This window comes from Topomyia yanbarensis, chromosome 2, assembly GCF_030247195.1.
Source record: "Topomyia yanbarensis strain Yona2022 chromosome 2, ASM3024719v1, whole genome shotgun sequence".
Classification (NCBI taxonomy): domain Eukaryota; kingdom Metazoa; phylum Arthropoda; class Insecta; order Diptera; family Culicidae; genus Topomyia; species Topomyia yanbarensis.
Window position 1 is genome coordinate 334411165 of NC_080671.1, and position 26618 is coordinate 334437782.

Sequence of the window (26618 nt, forward strand, 5' to 3'; positions counted from 1 at the left end):
AAGTAAATCTCGTTTTATTAGATTTCCAATTCAATTCCACAATTGTCATTCCAAATATTAGTATTATTTATCTTTTGAACTAAACCGCCCTTACGTTAGTAAGCATTTGAATTCGTTTTATCTTTCTGAATTTTCTCTTGTCCTATCATCGACAAGCATTAGAACTCGTATTTTACAATTAAAGTTTTCTATCAAGGAGCATTAAAATCACTACACCAACGTTTCTAAACCGCCCATCTTATGGCATGCTTTGAACTCATTTTATTTATTTTTTCAATTCAGCTTCTCTATTGCCCTTCCGTCGACAAGCATTAGAATTTGTCATATTTTTCATTTAAACTCCACACCCTTTTGTCTAGAGGCCTTTCAAAACATTAAACCGGCCTTCCATTGACAAGTGTTTAGATTCGTTTGATTTTTGCAAGTAAACTTCTTTATTTCCTCTCCGTAGAAAAAATTCTATATTGTTAAATTGCCGGCAAACCAGTGAATTTACTTTTATTCATTTCCGTCTATTTCATTTCAAAGAAACAAATCTATCAAACAAATCATTTTGAATTCGTCATTTTTTATAACTCAAAGTCGTCGTTATGTGTTTTACATCATTTTCAAATTCAAAGAAAAAAAGCGCTTCCGTCAACAAATATTTTTTGTCAGTTCAAAGCAAGCGCAGGCTATTTTTTTTAAATTCCAAGCTTTGCCGCTCTTCCGTCGGCAAGCGTTTATTTTTTAATTCCATAGCTTCCAAGTTTTTTTTATGCTAAACCGCCCTTCCGTCGGCAAGCGATACTTTTAAATAATTCTTAGCATTACCGCCCTTCCGTCGGCAAGCGTTTTATTCCAAGCTTAACCGCCCTTCCGTCGGCAAGCATTTATTTTTTTAATTCATAGCTTTACTGCCCTTCCGTCAGCAAGCGTTTTTAATTCATTTTCAATTCCAAGCTTAACCGCCCTTCCGTCGGCAAGCATTTTTTTTTATTCCAAGCTTAACCGCCCTTCCGTCGGCAAGCGTTTATATTTCTTTTTCAATTTCAAGCTTAACCGCCCTTCCGTCGGTAAGCGTTCACTTTAAACTATAACATTTATCTTCACTATTTTCGCATTCAAAACAGTTTAGCCTTTCTTCAAATCACACCATAACCGCACAATTTGTTTGTGATATAAAAAGATTTTCTTACCTCATGAGAGCGTTTTCTGCGCCATTGTCGTGAATTTTAGAAGTTCGGTGCGAGCCCTCCATAAAAATGGCTTCCTTTCGTGGCAAATGTAATCAAGTGTCTGAAGCACGATCTAAACTTGCTCGCTCATCGATCCGTACATATTGACCAGCCTTCCACACATACATGGGTACGTCACTACCGATTCAAGCTTCGGGCGCTTGCAGTTGTTCCCACTCATTCGTGTTCTCTCGCTCGATCAACTGCGATGCAGCACCCGTAGGTACGAAATTGGTTGGACTACAGATTCGAAGCATGCTGCGGACATCTTCGTGCTCGTTCGCTTTATTTTATTCTTGTTACCAACACCTACCTACCTATATAACCAGGTAGAAAAGTGAGCGACAAAATATTCGGCATATAGGGAAACCATTAATACAGAAACTTTGAACGTATTAGTTTCTATTCGCTTATCCATTCACTTCTTCGTATGGTCAGTTAACAGAGAGATTTATTCAATAATTATATAGCCAGAGGACAAATACAAACACAGAAGAGATACGCAATGCCGATATTCACCAAGCATGAAATTTAATAAAATCTCACGAACACTTATCGTTTTTTGGGTACGACTAATATATCTAGGCTTATTCCCCACAAATATTATGCACTTTTTATATATTTTTATCACATTTTTCATATATTTTTATCGGTAATTATCTAGTTTAGAGACTTTAGTGATAAAGGTCCAATTTAAATGCGGATTTTTGCGAAAACGGTTTATTTTAACCTAAATAAACCGCATCCGAGAGCGGAAATGTAAAATTATTGACCAAAGTATGGTAAACTGAAAAAATAAGTTGTGCTTAATAATACTCATAACAGTGACAGTGTTTTAACAGGTGAACTTATACTGGAAGCTAGTGTGATGCGGCTTGGCCGCATATCCGAGACCAAGGATCCGAAGCGGCGCAAATCCGCTGAGGATCCGTTAGACGAGGCATTGATTAACCCGTAACTGGAATTGCAAGCGAACCTGTGATTCTCTCGTGTGCCCGGTTTACTTAAACATAGGGGCTATAGCTAGTTAAAAGCCGACTGAGCGGCAGCGAAGTCGGACAGTGCACTAAAAAGCGATGTGGCGTAGCCACATTAGTCAGTATTCGTGTATAAAGTGTCCGTTTTCGCTTCAGATAGATGGTATTTGCGACTCATGCCAGCCTGTATCAGTGAGCTAATAACTTTCAGCGCGGTAATATCATAGATACCCTGCCGTTTAAAGAGTTGCCATAATGATTTCAGGTTAGCTAAGGTCAGTTACCTGACTAGTGGGATACGGAAGTTTAAGTTTAACTATAATGTATGCATTGTTTGTTGTAGTTATATGCATTGCATGTATGCATGGTTTCTTGTAGTTTGACATTACAACAAAATGTAATAAACTTTATTATTACTTCGAATAGCAAAAATTTCGCATTTTCATTAAATTTAATTTTTCTGGTGCATAAGCACATATTAATGGATTGTTTTACATTTTCTTTTCTTATGGATTGTTTTGTAAATATCCATGAACCATAATTTAACGTTCGATATATGAATCAATACATTGTATTTCTAATGTTCATTTTTACATCTATGGACCAAGAAATATTATTTAGCAAACATTTTCATCAAATTTATGGAACTTTTTCTAACATTTTATTGCTCTATTTTACAATTTTACATAATCTATGGATCAAATCACCCTTTTTTATGGATCATTCACACTGTTTTATGGATTTTCAGTTTTGTTTTATGGAACATGAACAACTTTTTTATCGATCGTTTTTAAATTTTTTATGGATCATTTTTGTTGTTTTAGCGGCGCAAACTAAGGGCTGCCATTAAATATTTACTACTAAATACTACATAGATGAAGAAATGAAAATGGAAAATGGCCCTGAAGCATGAACAACGAGCTGTACGGATTATAATGCACGCTTACGTGAGTAAAGTGTCGTGTAATCATTTGAAAACCTGCAATGCGTTGTCTACTTTTGGGGAAAGTGTTACTCTCACTGGAGGTACTGGAAAGTGGTTCTCTGGAAATCTCTAATGCATTCGACCATGGTTCGCATCAAATACCCAGATATTTCGGTCGCTATAAATAGCTTTGATTTACGAAAATAATTGATTTCTTTCTTAACTATGTTTTCTAACCGTATTTTGGACTACTCACAAACCCCGAAAATTATTATTAATTTTTTTCTTACAGAAAGACGATTTTTTGCTTGATTGCAAAGGTTTTAACCTTAGGGTCTTCGCCTCTTTTTCAGGTTAGAGAAATCTCTTTTAATATATTTAACCCTATTTGCAGGGTTGGGAAACGAATCCGAGTGAGCTGCGTACAATGCAATCGATTTACGAACTGCCCGCCCCCAAAACACTATTTTCTTTTTTCTACTAGATTCTCGGAGTTGCTCAGAAGTTGTTCAGAAGTATTCGTTTTTTTTATAAAATCCATTAGAGTTTCACCCAATACTATAGATAGATTTTTTTAAGAATTAAAAAAGTAATTTCTTTTGGTGAAAATCTCGGTCAGAATTCACATATTATCCTGAAAAATAGATATAAAAATGAAATTTAAAAAATTAAAAGTGAAATAAAAATCGTTTTTGAGCCTAAAGCCTGCAGTTGCAAAATGTATCACAAATAATAGAAATCCATTGACCTATAGCAAGGGCCATCCATATTTTTATGCACTATAATTTACATCATCAGTAGGCCATAATCCATTACCAAATCCTGGTGAGATACAAAGGGACATAATATATTTCGTAAATATTTTGACCTGATTACGCAAAGTCAGATTTTTGTTTTTTGCCACTTTTCGAATTCAGTTCATAGTACTTTTTTAATTATTTTTTGTTTCTTTGTTCAGTTGCGAAACTTTTCATTAAAACATTCTTGAGTTAAAAATGAAAAGGCTCTTATGTTGATGTCCACTCTGATTTTTTAACAAAACTTTCACAACATAATTCTAAAAATTCACAAAAAATCCAAGTTGGAAACATTTAAAGCTCTACGAATGTAGAATCGTTATGCGTCTTCTTATCCGGTACAGTGCTCTGTGTGATCGGTTCTAGAAGCTCTTGACTGCCATTTGCTTAGAATGTCTTACTCTTGAAATCTCGCGCGAAAATTTTAAAAAAGGTAATGTTTTCATAAATTGGCACGCATTGGAAAAAAGAGAGATTCAATTCTGCATAAAAGAAATGAAAACCCGAGTTTGATGATCACAACAATCACATCTCTATAATGTGCAGTACAAACAAATTTCAATGTTTGTCTGCTGCCTTGTAGGTGCCATCGTGTCGTCGAAGCGATACCGGAAACTGCGTCAGAACTTCATGAAGACTTTTAAAGCTAATCCAGGACTTTCGGGTATGGATGTGGAAAGTTTTCTTCTATCATGCAATCGAACTGGACCGTAAAGCAAAACATTACGGCCAAAATCGCTGGTCTGAAAGAGGTATGATCAGAATCTGAACAAATTCAATAAATTCATCTGAAGGGATGATGAAACGTATGTTTAATTTGACTTTAAACACCTTCCAGGATAGAAGATTTATGTTGCCAAAGATCTCAGAAGTATAAGATTGTTGTTGCAGAAAAGTTTGCTGGAAAAAGTGTATGATCTGGCAGTAAATTTGCTGTTATGGCCGTAAGACTCCGATTTTCATCACAACCAACAATATGATCCGAGTTATATATTAACGATTGTCTGAAAACCGCCAAGTGGTTAATTAGGACTTACCGGGGCCCGCCCAAGTCTTCGCCAGATTTGGCGAGGCACAAACCCCCGACTACATACGGAGAACGTGTCATTTAATACTATGTTGCGTTTCGGCTTCGCCTCATCAGAAACCGACACTAACACATTGTCGGAATAGATTAGCGCCGGCTTGACGCAAATCCCTTAAAACTAAAACACACTATGTGTTTCAATCAAACGACTGATCAAACGTGATGTCCCGTTCGAGCAGAAGTTCTGTTAATGCCGATGAGACACAAGTGAAGCCGAAACTTGTCTTGGCTTAGCAGGCCTATGCGAAAGCACTAGTAGTCTCATTTAAGCCAATATATTCTGATTCCTGATTGAGAATGGGATGAACTCCCTAATCTGCTCGAAGTGTACAGGACCCAATCCAAACCTATAATTCTATAAATATATTGAATGGAAAAATCGCTAAGGATGCTATTTCAATGACCAGATACTAGAAAAAGTAACCGGTGATGTTGATCAGCAGTTTGTACAGAAATTTAAGGCAGGTATCAAGCCAATAGTTCAAATTTTCATTCGAGAGGAATAAAAACCACAAAAACCCACAATATATCTGCAATAATATAATTTTCTTCTAATAACGTTTTATGCCAAATCATACTTCCAATGATTATTTTGTGCCGAAGACAACGACAAAATTTTTTTCGAGCAAATTGAAAATGTTTTATGTTAATTTTTAAGTCTTATTAAAATAGGATGATAGTAAGATAAATAGGGGAGAGTGAGAACACTTGATCCTTGGGGATATTTGATTCCCTGGCCGTATCTCCTAATCTATACGCATAAAGTTATCACAATACAAAAAGAAAATGAAGTATTTGGTCGATTATGATGTTTAAAAAACAAACCTGATGTATTACATTTGGTTTGGAAAAGTTGTATAATATTTTATAAAATATATGTTTGATTCCATCTCGAAGATCTTTTCACAAATTTTTGAACGGTTGTATGAGATCGTCGAACTAATTATTTATGAATATTTTCAAGTACGAATACTTTCTAAGGGTTTTTGCATAGAAAACACGTTTTTCGAATAAAAAGTTTTACTACACATACAAAAAAAATAAATTTTGTTCACCTCATACAACAGGTATCTTTGATCCCTGTAACACTGGGTATTCTTGATCCCTATCATTAGTTCTCTCAAACACTTCCGAAATGTATAGAAATAGCAAAGCTTCATTTTCATAACATACCTGAAACTATTAATTGACCTAAAAAGTTCTTTCCGTGAACAAACGATGGTATAAATTATTGAAGGTTGAAAAAGCCATACTTGTCTCGACTTTCTACTGTGGTTAAAGTTTGGCGTGCATCTAAAAAGCTAGTCTTATTATTTAATTTGTCAGGATAGGTGGTTAGCTGAACTTTCGTATCTATAGGTCATAGTGGGCTTTGTTTCTCTAGCCCTAGTAGGTCGGGGATCAAGTTACCACACGATTTTACAAAAACCTCGTTTTGCCATGATTTTCAAAACTGCTCATATTACTGACAGGACATAGTTTTCCGATTTACACATTATTCACAGCTCTTACAATTCGAATTAACTACAAAATGGCAAATTTTGCAATTGAAATTTTTATTTCATTGAAAAGTTATAAGTGAAAACAAAAGTTATAAGTGTTGTTTATAAACAATAAAATTTACATTTTATCCAAAGCTTGAGTTTGTGAAGCTCATAATAGAAAGTTATTTTAGCAAAGCATAGATTGAGGAACATTTCGAAAATATCATGTTATAACTCGATAAGCTCTTTACACGTAGTATTGATGCCTGCAAAAAAATTGTTTTAAATGATTGTCTGAAAAAATTCGCCAAAGACACGAACTCTATTACTATTTTTTGAAAAAATAAATCTCCTTTTTTTAAAACATCAAAGATCTGAAGAGTTTCTGAATTATTCAATTTGGACAGTAAGATTTTCATTTTAAATAATCAGAAATAGATATCAGACTATATTAAGGAATGGGAAGAATATTTTAACAACTTCAGTTTATTACAAAGATAGAAAAAATATGTCCCGATTTTGTAAATGCCCTGATTTCGTCAGCCTAAAATACACCATGGGATTGATAAAAACGAGTCATTACTGTATTTATTATTCACAGTGTCCCACATTAAGAGGTGCATCCTTTTTTTGAGGATATTTTTATCAATTGCATCGAACTACACCAAGTTTTTGATAGTTTTAAAAGGGTAATTTTATCGACTTCTTCCAAAATTTGGCTAACCTATTCCCATTCGTGCGAGAGTTTATGTTAAAAAGGTATCACAAATGAATTGGTTACTTAAGGGTTTGTATGTTGCAGATATAGAAAATACAGCCATTTTCAGCTTTTTTCCTGCACAATATTATTTTTTAAGCAGCTTTCCCTAATAAAATTGCGAAAATTATAAAGTATTTGTAAATTTTTAATAGTTTTATTATTTAATAAACGGAGTAGTAATCGTCGCTCCACAACGCAGTTTTTTTATGGCTTGTGGTGAGCACGACCTCTCGCATTGCTGTACTGAAAAATATGGAATTTAGATAATTGTTATTAAAAGATCATTAATAATAATTCGTTTGTATGTCGACTTTATGGGCCATTTTTTCGCTTTTCCATTGATTTGGTTTAGATTTTGAGATTTCTAGCTCTGATGTTGTCCAATGCTAATTTGAGCTATTCTCTGAGTCTCGCCACTATCCCATGTATTATGTGTTATCAGAAACATCGCGAAGCATCAAGTTCTAAATGTTCTCAATATCCGAAGGGAGTGGTAAAAGTTATAATAAATGTCCCATCACACTGTTAGGTGGATTAAAAGTGTTTTTTAAACAGAATAACGTGACAATATGAACTGGATTCGACTGTTTCGCGATATCTTGTTTTGTAAATTTTGGTGCTCGGCGCTGTTTTCGTTTTCCGGACATCGCACTGAACTATATCAAATGAATAGCGATGTTCGAGGTCGCAATACTTTTCTAATATCTGCTGCTCGTATCTATTACTATCAGGGCCGCCGAGAGGGGGGGGGGGACCGGGGTGTTTCCCCCCGGGCCCGGAGTTTTGAAGGGGGCCCGGATTTTTAACAGACTAAAATTGTATTTGAGCATGCAACTAAGAATTCAATATCTTGTGTATGAGGTAACTAGAATAGCGAAAATTCTAAACTACTGCATATTTGATATCAACTATGTTTATACAAACCTATTTCTCACGTCGTAACAAGATCAGACTCGAGCGGGCATAGCGGAATTTGTACATCGAATGCCATGTACGCAGCTCACCTGGGTTCGAATCCCAACCCCGCACACAGGAATAGAGATTTTTATAGGAAAATTCCTAGCCTGAATGAAGAAGCGAATGACCTTAAGATTAAAATGTCTATGATCGAAACAAAAATATTTGAGTCATCAAAAACTCTTGATATACTAAAATAATTCGAGATTAATCCAAAAATTTAAATATATGATCAGACTTGTAAGGGTTAAACAATTAAATGGTTTAATTAGAAGTCATGAAGTTGTCTTCAAATTTCTCCAATATTGAAAATTCAATAGAATTTCCTGTCTGCGAAAGTGTTGGATTAGTATCGAAAGTAATTATTGAAAGAAAAAACCCTGCTTAGGGTTGCCACATCGGTTTTTTACTTATTTAAATTCATTCTAATTTTGTCTTATTGTTTAATGTTTTACCTTCTCGTATTTTCTTCCTTATTTTCTAGCTTTTAGCTTTCCGTTTATCGTAGTTTTGTCTTTCTTTTTATGTTGACCATTTTCCTATACGTTTACTTTGAATTTTTTTTATTTTTTTTTTTCAAATTGCATTTCTAGTGTTTTTTTCTATTCTTTAAATAATTTAATCCATTTTATTCATTTTCTTCGTGTTAATTTCTCCATTTTGTGTATTTCTATAGTATACCATGTTGGCTTTTTTCCACTATTTTTTGTTTTCCATTTGGTCTGTTTGCTCCGTTTTTGTTCAATACTTTCAATTTCCTTTACTTTTTCGTCTTTTCATCATTCCAGTTTTCCAGTTTTCAAAATTTTCCGGTTCGTCAATTTTGATAAATTTTTCTATGGTTATTTTATTCTTGTTTTGCCTTTCTCATATAGAAAGGTTATGCAATCACTCTGAAATACGTCAACCTAATCCCGGCCCGGAGGGCCGAGTGTCATATCCCATTCGACTCAGTTCGTCGAGATCGGAAAAAGTCTGTATGTGTGTGTGTCTGTGTGTGTATGTGTATGTATGTGCGAATGTGTCAAATAATGTCACTCATTTTTCTCAGAGATGGCTGGACCGATTTGCCCAAACTTAGTCTCAAATGAAAGGTGCAACCTTCCCATCGGCTGCTATTGAATTTTGGATCGAGCGGAATTCTGGTTCCGGAATTACGGAATTAAGAGTGCGGCCACACAGAAATTTCTCATATAAACTATAGGAAAAATTAAAAATAGAATTTTTATTTTTGATGCTAAATGTCTTCAAGGTGCATGAAACGTCGAGATTTGATGCAAACTCGAAAAAAAATTTGACGACGATTCACTTTTTTGGATTTCGGCACATTTTTGCCTTTCTCATATAGAAAGGTTATGCAATTACTCTGAAAAACGTCAACCTAATCCCATCAATTTTTTGACTCGCATAAGGCTTCTGGATTTCAAAAGGGGCGTAGTTGATGGTTTAAGAAGAGGGGTAACACCCCCCCCCCCCCTCTACCGTTCACTCCCCTCCCTTAAAAATCTCCTTAAATCACGTCTCAGCCCTCATACCCCTCCCCTTCAACCCCATCATCTTTAAACCACCACTATATCACAAAGCATACCAATTTAAGCTGGGGAGTCGTTCGTTCATGGAACTTTCCCCCCTCCTCACATACCCACCCCCGCATGACAAAATGAGTTAGCAAGCAGATAACATTGATCTAATACTGATTAGGCTAATGAAGTACGATATTTTTTTGTTTCAAGTGTTTCACCGTCGACACGTAGCTCATCAAGTTCGTGGCTGGCAAGCCATTGTGTATAAATGCAAAGTGTACTAAGAATGTAATGGGCATTTCCACAACTATGTTGAACATAAAAAGCCTCCATGCTATAGTTTAGAGAAAGGCACAATTGCACCGCTAGGTGGATTAAAACAGGTTTTTTATATATACTCCTCTAATTTTATGCATTCTTAACGTTTTATTTACTTTTTCTGTTACTTTATATATGTCTTGTTTTTAATGTTAAATAAGTTTTATTATTCTTGATTTATCGAATTTGTCAGCTTTATAAATTTTTCAAATTATGGTCTGTATTCTTTTTAGTAGTTTTTTTTTTCATTTTCATTGATTCTTAAAATTTTTCCTACTTTCCTATCGTATTTTAATTATTTTCACCATTTGTTCAATAATGTTCGACTTCTTTGATCTTTGCATTATGTTTTCCTAGTTTCCTATTTTATTTTTATAGGTTCTGTTTTGGTTTTTCTTGATTAAACATTTTTTGACAATTGGCATTAATTTGTTTATTTGGTTGATTTCGTTGTTTTTAGCTTTTTTGTACATTCTTTTAATATTTAGTTTTACTATTGTTTATTTATTTGTTTTGCCGTTGATCGACATTTAGATAATATTTTTAATTTTTGTAATCATAACATTTTTAATCTTACTCCTTACTTTTAAAAATACTATTGACAAAAATGGCGCATTTCAAAGTCACCAAAACTGTCGAAGAGGTATTAAAAAACTCCCAAAGTATGAAAAGCTCTACGTTTTTTCCTTCATTAGCACTACAAACAACTAGAGCAAAAAACTGGACATAAATATAAAATTTCAGTGTACTATATATAAAATAAGTGAACTCTAATGGATTTAAAACATTAACTTTTTTGTACTCAGGCAATACACAGTGGTGGGGGCCCGTATGTTGGACCCCCCGGGCCCGTATTTTCTCTCTGCGGCCCTGATTACTATACTAATCGCTAGCAACTGGACATAACTATATTATATTACACAAAAAAGTTCGAGGAATGAGAATGATTCCATGAATAGTATTTCAAATTTTGTGAGAGAACTCACGTGAAAATTTCATGACAATATGCAAAGTGGTATGAACTTGAAGATGATCAGGGATATATTCTAAATATCACAAGCACGCAAGATAGATCGTGAATTATTCACTATGAATCAAGAACCTGTTCATAATGTGAAAACCAGAACATGATGTGAAAAGTCATGACTAACCTCACTTCGTATAGTCGAACTCTGAATAAGGTTTCTAAATCTATCCGCAATCACGAGTTAACCTTTGATTTGTGAATGATGTTCATAATGTTGTGAATTTGTTCACGTAAGAAAATCGATTTAGTAATGACATGACGGAAACCGTGACTAAAGTTCACAAAACAAATGTATCCACTGATAAAAGGTGTTACTGAAAGGAGCATAATTATAAAACATATGATTCTTATTCCTGTTTCATAACGTAAAACCGTAATTGTTCCAGAATTCATAGCACATTTTTTCGAATTTGGGAACATTTTTTTGTATAACATTTCTTTTGATCATTTTTCTTACTAGAAAATTTGATTTGAGGTACGTATGAAAATGATAGTGGTTTGAACAGAAATAAATTAATCCTCCAAAAACAAGCTAAAACTTAAAGAAATAACCAGAGATGGTTATTCCACCTATAACGACTACGTGATGAGACGGGTATGATGCTCGTTGCCCTACACTGAGAAAAGTTTGTACCACACTGCACATCGAGCATTTATTTTCACAAAAAATATCCTATGTGTCGCATTTTTACTTGCTCTGACAACAAGTTTCATACAAGTGATACCATGTTGATGCTCTTCATCATCCTTGCATGTACCGTTCGTTTCAACATAATGCTTTCGCAAGCTGGCACAGCTCGCACGCAGCATCCATCCGCCATCCTAGCCATCGCCATGCCAATAGACTCCGCCCCACAGGGAACACATTCTGGCAGCCAATGGTGAAACGTGTTCGCCATCCGTGCGCCGGTCGTATGGTCCATACGGCGTCCTTTTTTCTGTGGTGTTTGTGGCTGTGTGTATGCTGCTGCCACACTGGCGTTGGCGCCATAATGTGTGTTGCTATGAAAATGTGGAAGCAGCTCGAAAGATACAGAATTTTCTTTCCTTTGTTTTCCCGGAGAGGGTGGTATCGGTTGCCGTGGTAGCGGTAGTTCGATTCGTGAGTGGTTTGCGAAAAAATTAAATTGAACTTCAACTATTTAAATTGCGGACCTATCTAAAAACATAAATTAGGATAAGTAAAGTGGTAAAGTTTTTTAAATGTAACACAAGCCAATCAGCATGCAGTCAATAATAGAAATAATTTCACGAGAGTTTCAAGATGTCTGAATTTATTTTATTTTATTTGATATGACAATTTCCAAATAATTATTTGCAATAACTTGAATCCTAAAACCTATTAGGTTCTTTACTGACTCAGTTAACCTCACTTTTGTTGACAGTTCGCTTGTACTGTTTACATGGACTTAGAAAAATTTGTGGACGACTAGATTCGCTCGAAGCAAATCGCAAAGAAATTTTCTAAGTCAATGTAAACAGTACAAGCGAACTGTCAAAAATGAACACTCAGTTCATTTGTGACGTCACCTTAAAGTATTCAATTATAAAATGCAACTACCGTGTTCCGTCACATTCTAGTTAGTCTCGCATTGTTTTGATTCCACGTCAAAGTGAATAAAATGGGGTGGTGGCATCCGGAGCGTGCACACTTTCTCCAACCTCCGCTCGAAGGGATGAAACATTAGGTACAACCTGACGCAGTTGATTGGCTCATCCCGCGTATCCTTGCAGAGGCGATCTGTATTTGGCTGTGTAAGTGTGCTTGTGTTTGCTGTCACAGATGGAACGATATTGAAATTACAATATTAAATTCAAGCGTAGGGAGTAGGGCTGCTGATGAGGACGTGATTTAATATCGCAGCCTGCCAGGATCATAATGTTCCATGCTGAATGAACCGTTTAGTCTTCCACAGGAGCTCGAATCGATTGGAGCAGTTTTGGTTGTGCCGCGGGTATCTACTTTCATCGGAAAATATTGATTGTGCAAGGAATGACAAGTTTTTCTAGTGACCCGCATCATCATTGGGAAAACGTTAACGGTGTATGTGATAAATAATTTGCCATTGATTGTAGAGTGACTAGTATAACAAAACGAGCCCATTGCTCAATTTAGTGTGCGCTTTCGGTAATCTTTTACTTTTCTGGAAATCCTTCAAAACGCAAAAGCACATGGAGCCTCCATTCCCGCCGGAAGTATCGCCTTTCACGCCGATTTGGAGTCAGGATAACCCGTCACCAATGGTCCATTATCCGGAGCTGATGGCCGCTGGATTTCCTTGTGCAGATTTAGGTAACATTGAGCATGGATTGCACGGTTTTAATGAAATAAGTGAGCAGATTACTAGTTAGAAGTGAGCAGAAGAATTCGCTTTCCGATTAATTTAGTTACAATAGTTCTTAGTGCAGGCAGAAATATCTATAATCAACTTTGAGGAAGAAACCCCTAAAGGACTGTTGGTTTGTGCAATGAGGTGGGAATAGTTATCTCTGAACAAGGATTTAGAGTCTAGCATCACTCCAAGCTCCCTTACAACCGATATTTTTTTCGGTGATTTCCCCACAATTTCACAAAAGTAGGTTTCTTCTGCGTATGAAATTTTTGAGCATTTGGATACGCTGAGAGTTACTCGATCTCGAGTGCACCAATTAATAAATTCATCTTGTTGCCGCTGTAGTTCAAGGTAGTTCAATTCATATCGCACAATCAGAAACAGTTTAAGGAAAACTGCATAGATAAATTTACATTCTGGTGGACGGACATTACAAACGACATTGAAGAACAAGAAGACCAGTACCGGTCCAAGAGTACTACCTTGAGACACACCCGAGTTCAGAAAAATTAGGTGAGGTCATGTCTTCTGGGATAAAATGCAAAGAATCAGCCTCATACCATTTCAGCACACTTTTAAAATAGGGACATAACCCGGCTAAGTACTTTTTCATTGTTCTGCTCTAAAAATGGTCGCTATATGCTCAGTCGCATGGTTTTACCACGACTGAAACCGGTTCCATTGGAAAGTCTTACGCTAGTCTTACACACCGCAAGATAACTATCAACAAATAATGTTTTATGACAGTGTTGAAGTAGAATACTTTTAACGTTTCAATATAAGGGCACCGTCTCAAAAATTTCGGCCGAAATTTTACCCGATTTTTTTAAACTGAATATCTACCGTTGTACTAAATGAAAAAAATAGTTTTTTATGATATCTGATTGGAAATATGTGCAACAGTTATAGTTTCTGATAAAACATAAATTGCACTTGCGGCGTGTTATAAAACTTGAATTGGTCGGTGTTAAGTCAGACCGGACTAAGTGACAAAATATTGATTCCGAGAAAAACGAGTTTAAAGTTTGAATCGCAGCATCCTTTACATTATGATTGGAAATTAATTTTTGCCGTAATTCTTGTTTATTGTTACATATTTCAAATCTGGCAAGAGTCGAATGAAGCTGACGAAATTCTGTATCCATTGCTATAATTATCTCATTTTTTGATGTTTTGCGACTTAGTCCGGTCTGACTTAACACCGACCAATTGTTACTTGGAAAAGGTCGGATTCGATGTGCGGTTACTAATCGACGGTCTCTTCAAAGTGAATTAGAACAAAAATCAAGATCAAAGAGTTGTTTATTTGTTGTACCGTCACCAACAGACCCCTTGGCCCCAATAGCGGTTACTTAAACTAATTACATTTCAGAATATGCATTATTTTAGTTTTTATCGAATTTCTTGTCAGGTTGACGTAAAAAGCCGTCGCCACACTGTTAAACACACGCTGGAGTCCGGTAACAGCGCTCTGGCGCCCATAGTTGGTTCTCCTGAACGGAACTCACAGAAAAGAGTTATTGCGCAGAGCTCGAACGCGAGCTTCAAGATCGAGGCGTCCGAGGATTGTAGGGCAATCCACCCTGGCAGACAGTAAGTCCGAGACGAACAGGGCTCGAGAGCAGTCCCTCCGGATGCTTAGAGTATCGAGCTGTATTAACTGACAACAGTTTTCGTAGCTCGGCAGCTGAAATCTGTTTTGCCAGATGTCGGAGTGCAAAGCGTATGAACCGGCGTTGGACGGCCTCGATTCTGTCGACGCCGTTCTGGTAGTAAGGGTTCCAAACAGCAGAACAATATTCCAATGTTGAGCGAACCAGCGCGCAATAGAGAGATTTTAAACAGTATATGTCCTTGAAGTTTTTCGCAATTCGGAAGATGAACATAAGCTGTCCACAATGGATGATGTATGTGGTTTGAACGTTAGTGCCGAATCCATGATGACTCCGAGATCCTTGACTTGAAAGAGTATTGGAATACTCGAGTCGAAGAGATGGTAGTTAAACTGAATCGGATGGCGTTTCCGCGTGAAGGTAACGATTGAGCATTTACTCGGGTTTAAAACCATTCTGTTTAGATCACACTACGTACTAAAGCTTTCCAATTCACTTTGAAGAAATACGGCATCGGTTTTATCCCGTATTTGTCGAAAAATTTTCATGTCGTCGGCAAAAGAAAGGCGGGGTCCTTGTACTTTAATGTTGACGTTATTAAAGTAGAGGAGGAATATCACTGGACCGAGATGGCTGCCTTGTGGGATGCCGGATGTAGCGAAGAGTGGTGTAGATAGACAGTCCTTAATACTGATTTGGAGTTGCCTTCCATCGAGGTAGGAACGAAACCAGCGCAGTAGTTGTCCATGAATACCGAGTTTGTCCAGCTTCGCTATTGCGATATCAAGACTGATTTTGTCGAAGGCCGCAGATAAATCCATGTAAATAGCATCGGTTTGCAAGCCGTCAGCGAATCCATCGAGTACATATGTAGTGAACGAGAGCAGGTTTGTCGTTGTCGATCGTTTGGGCATAACACCGTGTTGGTCGTCTGCAATGTAATGTTTGCAGTGAAAGAAAAGAGGGTCTAAAACAACCAGCTCGAATAGTTTTGAAACTGCACTTAGACACGAGATTCCCCTATAATTGTCAATGTTCGATTTGTTTCCCTTTTTGTGAACTGGAAACATGTGCGCTGCTTTCCAGTAGGAAGGGAATGTTCCAGTAGTGAGTGATAGCACGAAGACTCGCCGAAGTGGTTCAAGAAGCCCGCTGATGCACTTGCAGATAATTAGAACATCACCACCTCCTTCACTCTTTGCAATCCTTTCGCTTTCGTAGGTCCCAGTAGGGTCCAAAATTACGGGATCAAGCTTTCAATAATTCCCATTAATCAGTTTCGCGTTTTTTGCCGGTTGTTCCACACTCACATATTTCGGGGTTGTTGGTTGAAGAATCGACATGTGACTTTACAAGGGCTGTGATATCTAACCGCGCGATTGAACTGCCATCTTAGATATAGGCTCTTTGCTACCATGAGCCTAGGGGTTAGGGTCGAAACAATAACACATCCTTGAGTTTTTAGTTTTAGGTTCGTCTATGTATGAGGAACTTCACTCTTAGAAAAAATGAAAATTACATTTGCCGTAAATGACAAGGCAATGTATTTTTTTCTGTTTAAAAATAGGATTTTACATGTTCTGATATGTAAAATTAAATATTGTAACTCTTTTGATGTGAAACTCAGGCTGAGGGGCCTAGTAAAAGCCAAACAACTCACATTTTTACATGTAATTAAATGTAAATTGATGTGCATTGGGACGCTCCTTTTATGTGCATCTGGCAAGACGTAAAGTTACAAGATTTTTTTTTTGTTGTGTACAAATCCGGATACGCAATTGCATTATTGCAGGACAATCACATATCAGTTCCGTAATCGGATTCACAAAGGTCACACGAATTAAACTTAGCACGCCGAATAAAAGCGATGTGATAATTGAGTTTGCAATGTCCAGTCAGTGCCCTGACTAGAATTGTGCTTGAAAAAATGCAATATATTCTTAGACATTTTCGGACTCACATCCGGTAGAATGCAGGCAAACCGTGAATTTTGTGCATTACCAAACTAATCGACAGTGGTGAACCTGCTTCTGGACCAGCAAAGTCAGTCGCAGCTCCTGATCTAACCAATTCATCTGCAAACCATTTCCAGTAATACCGGAATTAACGGTTACCCATAAAAGTACCATTTGAATCTATTTGAGTTCGACAAGCGATAACAAATTTCGATCTCTAATCTGCCTACTTTTAGGGTGCCTGACTGTCAGAGCAAAACATTTTCTTTTACCACAAACTTGATGTTCCGAACGAAGGCCACACAGTATCCACCAAGCGAATGTGATTTCTCTAAATTCGTTTCACGACAGTAGACACCAGCACCGACTCAATCCTCCAACCAAGAACCAGTGTAAAATTTCGTACTACAAGTTGTCGTTCACTACAGCTAATACTACCCGAAATAAACTCAGAGACAGTCGTCGGTAATGGCTCCATACAGCCTAGAAAGAGTGTGTCAAATATTCATCATCATCGTTGATAGAGGAGATAGATAGTCTTTCGATTTTAACAGTCTATTAGCCTCGTTCAAACTTGAGACATTTATGCAAAGACTTTTCCAACCACTTTGCTCAGAGAATCAAATTGCATTTCTATCAGCTTTATGACCCGATTTAAAGAGCTCCAATCAGTCTCAGCGTCTGCGAATTAACTTTTTGAGCCTAATAAATGCAAGTTCCCTTGCAGATTATTTGAGGTTAACAAGTTTCCACCAAGTCGGTTGTCTATATTTTTGCATAGCAAAATTACAGCATGCTATTGACATGATACACTATAATGTACAAAAGTTTTGCACTCACTCAAAAAATGCTAAGTCATTTATGAATGAACCCTAATGTGCCTAAATCAATTATCCAAACTGTTTGGCAACTTCACAAGAGTTAAGGTTTCTTTCGTGCATAATAAGAGAAAGTCTTAAATTGTGTTTATAATTCGACCGTCAGCAGCAGTGATGCTATGAAAATTAAAATTTCTTCAATCTTCCGGGCATCAATCAATTTTTGTTTGATAACTTTTCCACAACCATCAGATCGTTTCGATGTCTTTGAGATTTTATTTCCTCGACAAATTTCCAATAAAAATCAGACATCTGTTTGTTTTTAGGAAGTAACGATATGTAACGATATCCAGAGAAACGTTGAAGCGATCAAAAAAGATGTATTTATGATCAGAGAGATACGAGCCAGTTTAACCAAATCATGCGTAATGCTGTCGGAGTAGAGAGTTACATGTAACATCTCTTCCCTGCTTGATCCTGCATTGAGTATATGCAGATTCGCACTGCGTTGGTATTCCATCAATTCTGAGTCTCTGAAATCGATACCAGAGCTGCCCCAAATAATATAATAGGCTTTTGCATCACATCCCCCTTAAAAACAATTAGCCACACCCTGAACGTTTCTGAGAATATGTGAATGAGTAGCATAAAGAATCTGGACTGCTGTCGTCTATGACTTTCAATGGCAGCACAGCTACCACATCCCAAGATATGTGCAGATTATTTTCGTAGAAATCTGCGAATGTGTTTACAGACGATCAAATTGAGCTCACTATTAGCTCAATTTGATCGTCTCACTATTAGTTCCGGTCGTGAGCCAAACTCTGAGTGCTTTCGACGTCAACGAAACGATTATCACCAGAGCTTATTACCGGCTTAAATCGTCCTTCAGTCCGCAACCCGACGCTACGGTTTCTCTTCAGTACTTTTGATAAAGCACATCGGACGTTTTAGTGACTCAACTTCTTCACATCTTTAGCGCATCTATTACCAGTGGCATTTTCCATCTTGCTGGAAGTCTGCAAACATGTTCCCAGTCCATTAAACGTGCAATAAGCGAGACGTCACCGCGGAATTACCTCATGTCACGCACATGCGCAAGGGGCGAGGGGTTTGGGGGTTCAATCCCCCCATGAGATTTTTGAATTACTTTTAAAAATTTACTAACTTTCTGTTCAGGAAAAAATGTACTGCAAACCGTTTTGACACATAAAATGTTCACTCTAGAAACAAATCAATGAAGAAACCAAGGACGAAACTTTGCGAGGGTGGCTGGAAAGGGATGTATGTCAAGTTGGACAGTTTCTATGCAGTGATGCTATTCTCGTTCGTTGGCGCGTAAAAACCTTCCTCGTTCGCGCGAAATATCGAGAACACTCTTAGTAGTCCATGCTCTTCATGCATTCACACTCGCGTGTGCTCTTCAACGCGTTTCTCGCATGCGAGATAACTCGCCACACGAGCATTCGCGAGGAAAGCTTCCTGTAATTGCGCTACATACTAGATGCAAGCTTGCAAGAAAGCTTGGGTTTCTCGCGAGCATTCTCGCTCGCGGTTTTGCTTCACCCGGTCGCGAACAATGAAGAACGCTAGGCATGCTACTCGTGCACGCCCGCGACCGAACGGGCTCGATGTGCTTCTCGCTCGTTTCGCAACACTGCTTCTATGAAGGATCGGTTCACGTTTCGACAAGCTTCGATATTAGCAACAGCAGTGAGTAGACAGCAGATGTCGGTAAACGGGCTAGCAACGACAGCTAAGCTTGAGCTTGAGCTTGAGCTTGTGCGACCAACCCCTGGCTGCTACTCCGTTATCGATCTGGACTAGCTGAAGTTGCAGAGAGAATAAGTAGATAATTATGTTTGGGAATAGCGAAACATCTTTCAATGTGCAACTCCTGGTGATCCCGAAAGTAGATCGCGGAAGGAAAGGGAAGGTATGGTTAGTCTGATACTTGCTTTTGCTAGAGGCCGTATATACTACAGCGCACTCCACAAGTATTACAGGAGGAGGATATTTTTGTTAGTAAGAGTATAGAAGTTGGATCACTTCTTCTGACGCCAAAGAGGTGACTTCACCATCTGGACTAGATATCGATCCACCAAACTCATAAACCGGGGACCAACGGCTTTACTTCCCTTCCGAAGGAAGACGTGACCACAGATTTTTTCACCTCAGAAAAATTTCAACGACCTCGGCTGGAATTGAACCCAGGTAAATTGGAATGAGTGGCGGTCACGCTTACCACTCAACCACCGGCGCCGTCAGGGCTAGCAACGAGGAAAAACACGAAGTTGGAGAAAATCGGGATATCGATGTTAAGAGAAATTTTACCGCCGATGATTACACCGTTGGAGTGGCAGCGAAATGGATAACGAAAATGGGCATCTGTATACGGTGAAATACCGCCGTCGAGAAGTTCTCAGCACCAGCTAGCAGATAAATAGGAACGACTAGCACCAAGAAGGATAAGAAGTCCGGCGAAGGGGGTTGTAAACAGATGTAAATCATTATGGTCAACACCTCCGGATCGGTTCATGTCTCCACAGGTTGCGGTATTTGCAGCAGACCTGAGCAGGTCAGATGTAACGCGAACGTTGGACAGCAAATACAGAAAAGTAGCTATGGATAAAACAGGACGATTAACACAAAACAAAATTAGTAACAACACAAAGCAGTACTTCACGGATGACATGCATGGATGAGGATTGCGAGATACAAGAGGTTTAGGTTTAGTCGGTTGCACTATGGGTCACAAGGGCGGTTTTTCGGTACAAAATTCAATAACTTCCAAACCGTTCATTTTAGAGAAATTTTGTCTGAGAGAATATTTTTGGAAATTAAATTGGCTTTCTTCTAAAGTAAAATGTAACTAGGGTGGTCCTCTCGAACATTCTTTTCGAAAAAATATTTTTCGAACTAAATGGTGTAGCAAGGTACTTACTTCAGCAAAGTTGTAGGAAAATATTTTTCAAGTAACATTTTCAAATGCATCAAAGTTATAGCATTATCGGTTTTCATGCTATAAGTATTTTTCTTCTTTAACCTAGGGTGTTTCTGAAAAAGTCAGTTTTTTAACTATAACTTTTTATGTAGTTAGTCTATCTTAATACTCTCTATGAAGCAATTGTAGTACTTTTCATTGCACATATTTTTGCTGAAGATTGTGAATCGATATCATTTTTCGTTATCGAGTTACGATCATTTTTTTAAATAAAAATGATAGTTTTCAATGACCTCTAACTCAGAAGGTTGCAAAAAGTAGCAGCTAAATTTTTCGAAAGTGCATCAAAAATACTGTAAAGTATTTCAAAATCAACTGTTGCTTTTTTATCCTTCAGCGAAAATTGTTGACATCAACATTATGATCAAATGACATCAGTTTACGGCTGTTTTTAACCTTTTCATGCCCAACTTTTTTCTAGTGCATGTAGGGTTTCAAAACTATTTTTCCTTGAAAACGGCGAGGTCAAGAAACACGAAAAGCCTATTTTCATAAAGATAGGTGCTTCCATGGCAGTGCTAGAAGCTGGTCAATTTTTATCTTGTAATGCTCAATGCAATTCTCCTAGAATAATTACAATAGTCCAATTACGTAGAAAACGTAGCCAACGACAGTCTAAATTGATAAGTTTTATCAGTTTTCAATAATATTGCACGATAACGAAGATATATGAAAAAATCATTTTCCGTCGTCAACGTAAACTGTCCCTGGCAGCACTGCTCCATCGTAACTTCAGTTCTAGAGCTGATCCTTGTAACTGTTAATACTCAAATTAAAGGCAATAATCACACTAATGAGCCTTACTTGTTTTTGTGAGCAAACAGTGAGTCGACAAACAACATGGGCATGAATGGGTTAAGGGCCTGGTCATCGCCATTTAGCACCTGCTTTACTAGATCAAAAAGTCGAGTTTAGATGATTTTTTGAGCTTGTCAAATATATGTACGACAAATATTGAAAACGTTAGGCTCAGGCAGATATTTATTTTACTATTCTACATAACTATTTTATTATAATCGACATCATCATAATTATTATAATCACAATCATCAACATCATCAGCATCGTCGTCGCTATAGTTATCTGTAACGTGTTTCTTTTCCCAAAGATTAAGTTTCCTTTTCCTTTTCAAGCACAATTCATGCACTCGGTTTTTTGGACGGCCTATAATTTTGAACATTATATTAACAGTATAAAATGTAGAGCATGTTATTTTAAAAAGCGTATGAATTAAGGATTACCCTTCATTCTGTTCTGAGTAAGCGATGAATTTGTGTGAATGCTGGTTTAGGAGGAAGTGCATTTTTTTGAAACTGTTAACAGCTTTTCAAAATATTTCGAATTTTTATCGAGCACTTTCGTCTCAATTTGATGACTGACTTTCCAAAATTGATCAAACCTTTTACATGTTTTAATTGCTACAGCTTTTGCATTCCGAGCGAAATTCTTTTTTTCATTTTCTCCCACATCAAATGATCTCATAATTTTCTCAAACCCAGCCTTTATTTTATTTCTATTTTCACCTTTGGTCACTTTCCAGAGATCGAATGATTTTCTTTTATCCATTTTAACGGAACTAATAATACAAAGCACTAATCGCGTTCATCAAAGCAGTCGTCGGCTACTGCGATTCGATACATGAATGGGATTGATACCAATTAAACTGTTACGACTCGCAGTGTTGTTGTTTATATATGACATCGAAGGACAAAAAAGCCAAAGATGATTTCGAGATATTTGATAGTATTTTTTATGCACTTTCGAAAGAGTACAAATTTAGCTGCTACTTTTTGCAACCTTCTGAGTTAGAGGTCATTGAAAACTATCATTTTTATTTAAAAAAATGATCGTAACTCGAAAACGAAAAATGATATCGATTCACATTCTTCAGCAAAAATATGCGCAATGAAAAGTACTAAAATTGCTTCATAGAGAGAATTAAGATAGACTAACTACTTAAAAAGTTATAGTTAAAAAACTGACTTTTTCAGAAACACCCTAAGTTAAAGAATAAAAATAATTATAACATGAAAACCGATAGTGCTATAACTTTGATACATTTGAAAATGTTACTTGAAAAATATTTTTCTACAACTTTGCTGAAGTAAGTACCTTACTATACCATTTCGTTCGAAAAATAATTTTTCGAAAAGAATGTTCGAGAGGACCACCCTAGTTACATTTTACTTTAAAAGAAAACCAATTTTATTCCCACAAATATTCTCTCAGACATAATTTTTCTAAAATGAACGGTTTGGAAGTTATTGATTTTTGTACCAAAAAACCGCCCCTGTGACCCATAGTGGGTTGGCTTAACAACTACTACAAACCAATCCGAATCCACCACGAGCCAGCAGGCAGCGCACAGTGGTCGGATATACCAAAAACGTGAACTTAATTTACTAGAGGCCAAACCATCGAATGGAATGGCTTTGGAGAAATTGTTTGTATGAATATTCCCCACAATCTGATAAAACAATTGAGGCATGGCTTACTATGATTGAACTAGAAAAATTAACTTTTTATACTGACGAGGTAGACAGTTGGTGTCTTCGACAAATTTCTAGAAATGCTTATAATGAAGAATTTTATTGAAAACTTGAACTTGTAGGACTTAAGATTATCTATCTATAAAGCGTTTTCTAAGGCAACCCCCTTTAATTTTGTTTTTTAATATATCTTTTTCACTGTGACTTTTCGTGCAAACGATGTTCCAGACAAATGTTGAGGTATTAAAACCACATAATATTGTTAAAGACTTATAAAAATATTGTCGAAAACTGCATGTAAAAATTACCTGAAATCGGCGGCGCTGCGCTCTCCTATTGTAAAAAGAGTTATTGAAGAATTTTTTTACACCAACTTCAACTGCGTATAAGAGAGAAGGGCACAAACCAAAATAAACGAGCAGGCACTATTTTTAATGTCCACACTACGCATAATAAAGGTAAGAAGGTTTAATGCGTGGCACTTTAGAACCCTATGAATAGGGTAAGCTCACTTTGTAATGTTTTTTTACTTTTCCCATATAGAAAACAACGACAAAATTGTTTTCGGTTTTTTTCGTAAAATTTTGTAATTAATGGTAAAAAATGTTAAAATCTTCAGTAACTTTGAAATGAATGAATATTTTTACTTACAGTCTTCTACAATATTATGTGGTTTTAATTTTTCCACATTTAATTGGAACATGGTTTCATCGAAAAGTCACAGTGGAAACAGTTATATTTAAAAAAACTAAATTGAGGGGTGTTGCTATAGAAAACGCTTTATAAACCGATAACTTTAAGTCCTACAAGTTCAAGTTATTCAACAAAATTCTTCTTTACGAGCATTTCTAAAGCTTTGTCGAAGACACCAGCTTTCTACCTCGTTATTTATCTTAGTTTGATCGTAGTAAGCCATGCCTAATTTTAATTTTTATCAGGTTGTGGGGAATATTTTTACGAACAATTCGTCCAAGGATACCCTGTGAATATATTCGATGGTTTGACCTCTAGTGAATTAAGTTCACGTTTTTGGGGCTTCCGGCCACTATGCAGCGGTGTCTTTTGATGACTCCTTCTCGACAACAAACATTTATCCAATTTGTTGAGCTGGTTCACAAGACTAGGTCCAGGACTCTGAAAAAAATCTTCAAAGATTGAGGGCTCTGTACGTTTGTTTTAAAATAAACGTTAAAAATCAAACCCCTCCCCTCCCCCCCCCTTGAGAATTTTCTTCGCACGGGCCTTTCATTGAGTGCTGTCTCGAAGTTGTTCGAGCTTATGATTTTGGAACCTCTTCATGCTCACTGCAAGCAGTACCTAATTGACGATCACGTCTGGACGTTCGACTGCGACTAATCCGCTATGTCTAACATCCTACACAATAGTGATTCTAATTTTCGATTGTCAGGCACCCACATTTATTTCATCGTCAGGAGTAGTCCAAAGAAGTCTCTTGGGACCTTTGATGTTTCTGCTTTACTTCATCGATATTCATATAGTTCTGAAGACTCCACGTCTGTCCTTCGCACACGATCTCAAGATGTTTCTTCTCATCCGCTCTACTGAAGATTGACGATTACTCCAACGAGAGTTTGAAACCTTCGCTGATTGGTGTAGGTGTAAATCCGAAGAAGTACATACGTCGCTTCCTATTGTTATAATCAGAAAAAAAAATATTTTAAGCTCTAGGCTGTAAATTATGGCTGCACAGCCGCCATCTTGTGACAGAATTACTTCAAAAATTATGTTTGTGCTTCACATTTAGTATTATAAATCCCATTTGACAGGATCTCGACTTACCTCTTTATTGCGTCTAGAAAAATTCCTGAAATACAGCTATTTTTTAGTGTTCAACAGTGGTGTACCCCTTTAAAATATTACGAACCTAGCTCACTTTTCCCCCTTAACTTTGTATATAACCCCTTAATTCATCCAGTGGAAATAAAGTTTTTCACTATTATCACCACGCACATTTTTTCAGCAAATAATTGACAAATACTTTTCTAACTACAATTCTAGCTATCTGGCCTCGCCAGCAGGTGGGCAGTTTTGTAGCCCAGCGTTTATCGCCCAGAGGAGCCCAACCTGCATCTCATTCATCGACCAAAAAAGCACGCCGTCGGGTGGCTTCGATGGCACAGCGACGGGCAGCTAACATTCGAGAGCGACGGCGGATGTTCAACCTCAACGAAGCCTTCGACAAGCTGCGAAGAAAGGTAAAACCTAAGTTATTCTTATGAATATTCTATGTTTTTGCGTTGTGGAACCAACATAATTAAATTTGTCCCCTGTACCTTTCAGGTACCGACTTTTGCATACGAGAAGCGCTTGTCGCGAATCGAAACTCTACGGTTAGCCATAACCTACATCGGTTTCATGTCGGAGCTGTTGAATGGAACTCCCACCCATGATGGTCGCTCGCCGGAACTGTACCCGAATCTAGTCCACCCGCACCACACGAATCATATGCATCCGTCATTCCATCAGAGGGAATACATTTCTCCGTATGGTTCTCACACTGGTTAGCTATGAATGAGTAGTACATATTCATAAATAACATCCAATTTTAGTCCAAATATGAGAAGGTGATCTTGCACAGCCGTTGTTTTGTGATCTTTGTTAGTATTTGCAATCGTCTGTTCTTCCATTAGAATAAGAATAAATATCTAAGCTTAAAACGGAAAGGGTGGTTCGTTTCTTTTCCTAATAAAATCAGATATTGCAATAAGCTACACATATTCCGGGACTTCAGTAGTAGTACATCCCAAGAAGTACCACTGTTCAAGAAGGTGGAGCTTATGAAGACAATCAACAAACTTCTTGATAGCTGTTGAGCTAAAAGTATTCTGTGTACGTTGAAAATTCGAGCTGAAAATGCCAACAAATTACAGAACAACCCTAAGCGGATTGAAGTACAGGTTCTATTATCACCGTTACCGTAGCGAGATGAGGTGGAAGCGACGTGAGTGGTACTCATAGTCACTTAGATGACTGTAGTTTCTGTAGTATAGTCAGTTATCACAAAACACTACAAACTGTGGTCATTGGTTGAAGCCATTTTTGAAATACGAGACAAGGTTCTATAAAACAGTGGAAATCGGCGGTTCAGAGAGTGTGGCACTGTTCTCATAAACTTGTCGTCACATGTTCGAACGATTCTTAAGTGTCGGTAGAACAGTAGAGCTAGCCATGAAATTGTCCTGTATGCTAAGAATTGGCTGTGAAGTCTGTTGCTAGAGGAGGCTAAAATTCCGCAAAGATATTGTAGTATCATGACTTTTGTTATTCGAAAGATGTTACGAAAATTGATAATTGATTACGTGTAATAATTTGA

General features: G+C 37.1%; 1 protein-coding gene across 1 annotated transcript; it reads left to right on the forward strand.

The window, feature by feature from the left end:
• Positions 1-12903: 12903 nt before the first annotated feature.
• Positions 12904-25972, forward strand: LOC131683963 (protein Fer3-like). The gene is made up of 4 exons (XM_058966389.1): positions 12904-13116; positions 13242-13365; positions 25304-25500; positions 25586-25972. Exons 1-4 carry the CDS (start codon positions 13066-13068, stop codon positions 25808-25810), a joined length of 597 nt encoding a protein of 198 aa, XP_058822372.1. The 5' UTR covers positions 12904-13065; the 3' UTR covers positions 25811-25972.
• The last annotated feature ends 646 nt before the right edge of the window (positions 25973-26618 follow it).